The 8,330-nt window shown below is 53.9% G+C and overlaps 1 protein-coding gene across 1 annotated transcript; it reads right to left on the bottom strand.

The window, feature by feature from the left end:
- Positions 1-3,808, bottom strand: PSMB4 (proteasome 20S subunit beta 4). The gene is made up of 7 exons (XM_064499085.1): positions 3,632-3,808; positions 2,867-3,073; positions 2,186-2,332; positions 1,532-1,613; positions 1,309-1,425; positions 641-729; positions 1-134 (listed from the first exon to the last, which is right to left on the bottom strand). Exons 1-7 carry the CDS (start codon positions 3,751-3,753, stop codon positions 122-124), a joined length of 777 nt encoding a protein of 258 aa, XP_064355155.1. The 5' UTR covers positions 3,754-3,808; the 3' UTR covers positions 1-121.
- Between the last annotated feature and the right edge of the window lie 4,522 nt (positions 3,809-8,330).

The following is an 8,330-nucleotide window of genomic DNA, read 5'->3' as shown; positions in this document are numbered from 1 at the left end:
TTGTCTTAACAAGTTTATTTAATTTCCATAACAAATCAGAGCTTCAAAAAGAGTAACTGATTTACAGCATACATAAAGGGTGATAACATGAACAAAACAGCCTGGAGCAGCTCTTCGGAGATCACTCAAAGCCACTGCAAGAAGATATTTTTACAAGGTCAGGATATTATACAACCTAGATGTGGTCAACATCTGTATTACTGAAAACCAGAGCAGGGCATTTTAGCTTTTGGCAGGTGCTGCTTGTGACATTTGTTCCGAACAAGTGAAAGGCAGCAAGAAAGATGGAAAGCTTTTGTTGATCTAATTCCAGGACTTCACACTAACACTTTCATACCTTGACTCTAAAGGGCACAGTAACCAAAGAACCAAGCCAAAAGCCACTTCCCTTGGCACAGGGAACCAGCGCTTCTCCTGCTGGCCAGAACCACTCCCCAGTCAAGAAAACAATTCCAGGAGAGAAGCAAGATGGCTACTACTGACACATGTGGCAGAGATGTTAACCTGTACAGCTGCCTATCACCCAGCCAGACCTACACCTCTGTGTCTCCTCCAACAGTTTATTTTATGCCCTTGGGCTTTGCTAAACTGCCAACTCACAGATTAGAGCTCAAAATGAACTTACTCTAATGGGCATTACCTGACAAGGTGTGCTATGTCCCAGTTGGCTTCCAGCGTCAAAGGTCCTTCCACTTCCACTCCTTTCTCCGTTGCAATAGCAACTTCATACTAAGGAGAAGAATCATTTAGAGTTTTTCAATAAATCCGGACTTCTGCACTTGAATTTAAGATGGGTCCTCCCTCCCCTGTGAAAGCTTTAATGAATATACAAGTAAGATTCTTCAGACATGTTTGTTTTAACATGGCTTTGCATTCAGTAATGCTTTACTTTCTTGGTGGGCAAGTCAAGACATAATAAACACTAGTAGTTGCTAGAAACATTTTCAAAGCTAGCAGACTGCAGTCTCTGGATGCTACTGTTGTGGTGAGGGGAAAAGTAGCATCAGATCACAGAAAAAGCATCAACCGGCCAGCCAAAGACAAACATCATTCAGAATCACACTGCTGCTCAGAGGCTGCAGGAGATAAGGAGCCTTACTTTGTCGGACAGCTTTGCTAACACAGTCCCTAATATACCCTGCCATCCACCACCTCAAGAGGTATTAGGAGGTTTTCTGAGATCAGAAACGGAATGACTAAAAATAATACGATGACCTGGGGTGAAGACTGGCCTCTGGGATATCTGTCTGAGGTGCACAACAGGTATGGCAGCTCTCCGGGGAAGGCATGCCAAAGCAGGGCACTTACTCTGTTGAATGATCGGGCATCTCTGTAATACAAGATTTTCATGCACCGCTCAATCAGGTCACGGGCCTCCTCCTTCGTCAGGCTGGGTTTCTTCTCCAAGACTTCTCTCATCAGCGGCTGCAAAAAAACAAAAAAAAGGCCCATCAGATCAGTCACCCAGCGCTGAGATCACTTTAGCAGCTGATCAAGTGTGTACTCTACGGTATCGCCTGTGAACACTCACCTGAGCCAGGTACGCTCCATAGCCTGTAGCAAGCGTAGGGGCTTCGTAGGCCACACCAAGCATGTCAACATAACCTAGGAAACTGAAGGGACAGACTTGTCACCGCGGCCACTGCGCAAGCAGGGCTGTGTCACACCATAGAGGGACTCGGCTTTAGAGCAGCTACATCCAGCTTGCAGTGAAAGCCATAGAGAAGTCAGCAAAGCAGATGTGCTCATGCCGAGAAAGCGAGAGTCCAGCTGTCCTGCTGGAGACACAGGCTCACGTGGCCTTCAGGTCACCTGGGACCACCAAGGCCAGATGTATCCTTCTGCCTCTGTGCGAGAACAGGAGCAGGAGGACATGCCTACAAGAATTAAATGAATGGTGATTCAGTGGCTCGTTATTTTATCACCAGTTGTTTCTCACAAGGAAAGTACCCAAGGAGACTCTTGTCTGTTGCTCATATGAACCTGAAAGCACAGAGCACCTTCTGGCCAGCACATCCACCACATATTTCTCTTTTTGGAGAAGACCTAAGATCCCATCTAGGAAGCTGGACCAGAGGGAACCAGACTGGTGGGGCTCCCTTCTGAAGATATCTTGTGCCATGACAAACAGCCCTAGGGAAGGATGCACAGTAACCACTGCACGCTCCACGTGGCTTGTCCTTACCTCTCGCCATTGTAATAGCCTCCAATGACAACAGTGTTCCAGAGCGGATTTATCTTGGATCTCCGGTTGTACATGACTCTCGTCAGCCAGGAGTGAATGGCTTTCGGACTGTAACTGTGACCATCTCCCAACAGCTCCTCATCGATTCTAATTTAAAGAGAAGTTTCACCCAACTAAGAATGGCTGGAAAGCACCAGGATACAAGAGCAGCAACCCACTTCCAGCTATGCCAAGAACAGGACAGGGTACATTCATGCAGACTCCTTGCAGGCTGTTTTGAAAAGAAGAACTACAAGAACTTGCAAGAGGTGAATCAGCCAAGGGCTTCAAGTAAACAAAGGATAATTTAAACTGGTTCTTCACTGTGTTCAGCAGAGAATGTGGAAAAGACACTTGTACTGAAGGGACTGAACTGAGTTGGAGGACAAGGAGGATTTCAGCTCAAGAACTGGAAACACTGTGTTTGCCTCAACTGGCTTAACGGCAGGGGATTTACAGGCAGCAATTCACAGCAGCGGTAAAATGAACTGTGAAGGTTAGAAGCTCATTCCTCAAACCACACTACTTCATTGCACCTATGGACCAAATAAGGTAGAAAGATCAGTTTGGGTCCATTTTATTCTTGCCCAGATCAGATCAGTTTGGGCCCAGCTGCAGCAGCCTGGGGCAGGAGGTACTTACACCATCTGGTCAATGATCTGCTTGAGGTACTGGAAGTCGGCATAGTCCCCGGACGCCCCCAGCATGGTGGTGTCGTTCACCTTCAGGAGCCTGGAAAGGTTGCGGAAGCGGGCAAGGGAGCCGTAGGAGCCCAGCGTGTCTGCAGCAATGATCACCCCGCCGTTGAACTTCACGCCCAGCACAGAAGTGCCCGTCACCATGGGGGTCCTGAAGAGCAGCAAAAAGTCAGCGCCGCTCCGGCATCCAGCAAAGCCCGAGGCTCCCTCAGCCCAGACCCGTCCCCTCTTCCCTGCATCCTCAGCCCTTCGCCCCTTCCGGCCCCCCTGCTCCCAGTCCCCCCAGTACCTCACAATCCAGTGTCCCCCAGTCCCTCCCCGGTGGCCCCATTCCCAATCTCCCAGCTTCTCCGGAGTCAGTCTCCCATCCACAGTGTCCCCGTGCCCACTCCCCCGTGCCCTCGCCCCCCATTCCCACTCCCAGTGCCCCCCACCCCCAAGCCTTCGACCTCCCCATCCCCACTGCCCCCCCCCACTTCCTGTGCCCGCCCGCTCCCTATCCCCCCCATACTGCCCTCCCCAGGCCCCCCCCATCCCCAGGGGCCCCCCATCCCTAGGGCCCCCCCCCGTACACCCCTCCCCAGGGCCCCCCCTGTACTCCCCATCCCCAGGGCTCCCCCGCACCCCTCCACAGGGGCTCCCCACACCCCCCCCCACTGTCTTAGCATCTCCGTGCCCCTTCCCACCCTCAGCCCTGACCCCCCCTCACAGCGTCCTGGTGAGGGGATGGACGCCGGCGGCAGCCGGGGGCCCGCCGGGGCTGTAGATCTCCCCCGGGGCCGGGCCCCCGGCCCAGAACGGCGGCGGCGCCCGCGCTTCCCACACCTCCATCTTAGTCACGGTGCTGCCGGCGCTGCGCAGGCGCGCCGGAATAGCGGCCCCTCCCGGGCACCGTAGGCCGGGGCGTGGTGGCGCGGCGCCATCTTGGGTGCGGCAGGAGCAACATGGAGTGTGGGGGGCGCTCTCTTGTGTGTGGCGGAAGCCTGGCGGCGGGTCTCGCCAGGGTGCTGGGCCCGGCGTGGGAGGTCCGGGGGGATTAGGGGGCCCCGACGGCCCCGAAGCAGTACGAGCCCCTCTGCAAGCGGAATTAAAAACCTGCAGTGCTCAGACCCTTGTCCCCGTCACGCTCCCCACGAGCACCGGCCCCCTGTGCGGGAGGCAGGGCTGATTTCGGGGGAGAGCAGGGCCCGCGGCCTGCCCGAGGTGGCCAAAACGCTTCCCAACAAGAAATCCAGTGCTGCGTTACGGGAACACGCAGAGGGTTGGGAAACCAGAACGGACTGAGAAAAGGATATTGATTCAGTTCGATCTTATCCACCTTTGAGCCGTAACAGGGGCCTGGATCAAAGTCCAAAACTCCCTTTGCAAATCCCTTTGCAAATGGAGCTCATTTGAAAGCTCTGTCTCACTGGTACCCGTTAAAGCAATAACCCTATGCAGGTGGCATCCCTCGATGAAGCTTCTGCCCTTCATCTAGGGTTTATCTTTGAGAGCAGATTGGCAGCAAACTGCACTATGGGAGAGGTGTGTGATGGCAGCCTGTGCCTGCTGGAGGACGTGGGAGAAGGTGTGGTGGTGGTTTAGCCACCCCCAATGGCAGCTGCTCCTCCTCAGCCCCAACTTGGGCAGCTCTCTGCTTGCATGGGAGGACCCATATGGCAGTGTAGCAGGCACTGAATTGAAACCTCACCCTTCTGCTTTGGGATCTCCTCTCGGCCTCTCCCTGGATTTCAGCAAGGCCGTGAAGTCCCCACCCGCTGCTGGAATGCTTGTGTCCTACAAAGGGGTCAGTGGCCCTCCATGGGAAGCCCCAAGGCGAGGAGAGGTCAGGAGACAGAAGATAACAGGAAGGGATCTAAGGCTTCTGGAGATCCCAGCTCGGACCAGGGGAAAGCAAAAATAACTTCCCAACACGCAGAGCACTAGCGGACAGGTTTGCCTGTTGTCATCCCTGCAATATCAGCACAGGACACAAATATTTCCAGGCAGATTCAACCTTTGCTTTGCTGTTCGCTTTTGCCCCCTCCCTGAAGCACCAGCAGACAGCTGTGTTACCTAAGTCAGGAGGGAAAAACCTTAGTGCACTACTGTGAATCCAGTTTTGGACTCAGCCTCCTTCAGATGTTTTTCTTCCTCTTTGGCAGTGTATAAAGGGCTGGAAAGAGGATCGCTTCTGCTACTCCAGCAGCCTGAGGGGCTTTGCAGTATGCGCCAGGTGCATAAGACATTTCCAGATGGGTAATTAAAATACAGGTTTTCCTTATCCCTTCCTGCTCCAGCTGCGGTTTCACTTTCAGCAGCTCCTACTAATCCATGCTCCTTCCCCTGATGGTCAGGAGAGCTTGGGCTAAAAATCTCTGCAGCGGCCTCAGCCCAGTTGGGTGCAGTCAGGAAGGAAGATCCTCCCTGTCTGTACAGGGCCTCGGAGCAAATTACGATTTTCTCGTAAACCCAGGGGGAACTTTCTCCTGGGTGTTGCAAAACCGGAGTTCCCCAGGCGTGCACTGGAGTTTGCTAGGCTGCTGCTTGCTGCTGCATGGAAAATGTAACACTCAGCTATGAAAAGTGACTTGTTGGTTGTGTCTGGGGAGGTATCGCCCTGCAGCTGAGAGCATCTTTCTGGCAGATAGCAGGCAACTCTTCCAAGCTGCAACTTCCCCAGCGTGCGCAGGCTCATGGGGCAGGTCGAGCGCAGGGGAGCAGGGCACGGCCAGGCTCCTTCACCCCAGAGAAGGGTTTGAGCACCCAGGTGCAGCAGCTGGTCCCATAAAAGATATTCTTTGTCCCTACAGATCTCCATTATGGGAACAAGCAGTGAACTTCATGTGGAGGAGAGCAGGTCTAACACCCTGTCCTTTCATGAGTTGGACACAGCGTCCAGGCTGGCTAGATGAGCGATAGAGGCAGCGAGGAAAAGGCAAAACAGCTCATTAGGGAATGGTCTCATTACAGGACTCGTAACAGCCACATCCATTCTGCAGCCTGGGACTCAGGGCAGCGTGGAGGAGGAGCTCGGTCTCGTTGTTAGAAGAGGGCACAACGGTGGGTCTGGACACCCGGTTCTTAAACCAGCCACCCGCCCACCCCTCCGTTTTCCCGAAGGACCATCGCCAAACGGAAGGGAACAGTTTTGCCTGCACTGCCAGGCTCTTGGAGGTGCACAGAGCTCCTCGTCTCCGTCCAGCCCTCATGTGTGTGGAGCTGCGACTCCTTCACATGCGAAAGGAGCGGGTTCCCTCTGCACGGGCCCTGATGCTGCGGCTTTGTGGCTTGCAGAGGAGAGAAAGGAGATTCACATCCCCAGCCCTGTGGGGGAACCTCAATTCAAAAAGTGCTTTGAGACACCTGGGAAAAGGCAGAGAAGGGCAGTCCTGCTGCTTCCACGTTTGGCCCTGCTGGTTTGGCACCTTGTTTCTATGGGGTCATTTCAGTTTTCTCCGCACTTTTGCAGCCCTTAATTATCACATTTGTCGCCTACACTTTCGTGCCCCAAACCTGCCCCAGAGTTGCTCTTTTATCTCAGCCAGGGACTGCCCGGTTTGGCTCTCCACGGGACCTTTGCAGCACGCTCATCACACGCTGTCCGACTGCCTCCCAGCACAGCCACCATCTCAGGGCCCGGGCTTGAACCACTCTCGAAAAAGATGTGTGGTTTCCAAAATCAGCATCTATGCAGAGCTGCAGGGCTTGTGCTGCAATACAGTGTTGTTTTTTTGATTGACATCTTTGACTTCAAAAGCCAGTTTTCACAGAGCTAAGTGGCAGCACGAATTACTCATCAGGCTTGAAAATATGGGGCATGGAGAGTGGTTGAACGGCCCGGCCAAGATCCCACCGTCAGATCCCCATCTGGAGCTGCTTCCCTCTGCCCTGTGAAGCGAGATGAATCCTCCTGGCTGCTCTCAGGGCTTGGAGGGCACACAGATCCGGTCTGTTTAGCACTGCAGGAGTGCAGGGACTGGCTGAACCAATTGTGTTGCTAAAATGTGTGAAAAGTACTTCGAAATGGCAGGATCCAAAAAAATCACTCGTTAACAGCACCAAGAAATCTTTTCTGTGAGTGGGAAAGAAGTCAGTGCTGGGAGGATGAATTGCAGTCGACCTCTGATGCTGTGTGATACCTGTCCCCACACCGCAGGTCATTGTGCCACCAGGATGGGTAAAAAGAGAGATTTAAGGCACAACACACACCTTCCATGTGCATTTGTGGCCTTTTAAATTACAGTTCTGCTTTTTCAGTGCTTAAGATAAGGTACATTTTAAAGCCCTTCCTTGCAATTCCCAAGGCGAGAAGTGTGCTCTTTAGATGAAGGCTGTGACCTTGCTCAATCCCTCACCTCCAGGAACCAGGGCAGCTGCCCAGTACTGTGTGAGTGGTGGTTAGGAATAAGAAGGTGGTAAAAGAAATGGCTGGAAAACAGAACTGCAAGACCTCAGGCTTGGCGGTCGCAGATTTTTAAGGCCAGGAGAGACTGACCTGCGTAATGGGGACCATTCCCACCATGCCGTGTCCTCAGCGGGGCAGCGGGGTGAGGAGAGGAGCAGGGAGGGCTGGGAGAGGCGGTTTAGGAGTGTGTAAGTGGCTGTGTCCAAAATGTCCCGTCACTCCCAGCGATGCAGAGTGCTCTGGCCTTGGAGAGGCTGCAGTTCAGGGTGACTGTGAGGCTCCTGGGGCAGACGGTGCTGCACCGGGAAGGATTTGGAACTGGATGGTGCTACACTGGGAAGGATTTGGGAACTGGATGGTGCTACCCTGGGAAAGACTTGGGAACTGGATGGTGCTACCTTGGGAAGGATTTGGGCACGGGATGGTGCTACACTGGTAAGGATCTGGGAACAGACAGTGCTACACCAGGAAGGATTTGGGAGCAGATGGTGCTACCCTGGGAAGGATTTGGGAACTGGATGGTGCTACCCTGGGAAGGATTTGGGAACGGATAGTGCTACCCTGGGAAAGATTTGGGAGCAGATGGTGCTACACTGTGAAGGATTTGGGAGCAGATGGTGCTACCCCAGGAAGGAGTTGGGAGACAGATGGTGCTACCCTGGGAAGGATTTGGGAACATGGATGGTGCTACCCCAGGAAGGACTTGGAAGCGGATGGTGCTCCACCAGCAAGGACTTGGGACCTGACTGGTGCTACCCCGTGAAGGATTTGGGAGCGAATGGTGCTACACCTGCTGGGAAGGATTTGGGAGATGGACAGTGCTTCCCCGGGAAGGATTTGGGAGCACAGTGCTAGCTGAGCAGATAGTTCAGACCCTGGGGACATCGGGGACAGGCTGGCAGGGTGCCCGGGTGTGGGGGGGGCCGCCCGTCACCACGGAGCTCCCACCGCCCTGCCCCGCGCCTCCAAAATGGCGGCTATCACGTGACGTCTCCCGAGGGGCGGGCCGCGAGCCAAGTGG

This window comes from Dromaius novaehollandiae, chromosome 29 (assembly GCF_036370855.1).
Source record: "Dromaius novaehollandiae isolate bDroNov1 chromosome 29, bDroNov1.hap1, whole genome shotgun sequence".
Lineage (NCBI taxonomy): Eukaryota > Metazoa > Chordata > Aves > Casuariiformes > Dromaiidae > Dromaius > Dromaius novaehollandiae.
Note: the sequence above shows the minus strand (reverse complement) of the source record. Positions and strands in the feature narration are given on the sequence as shown.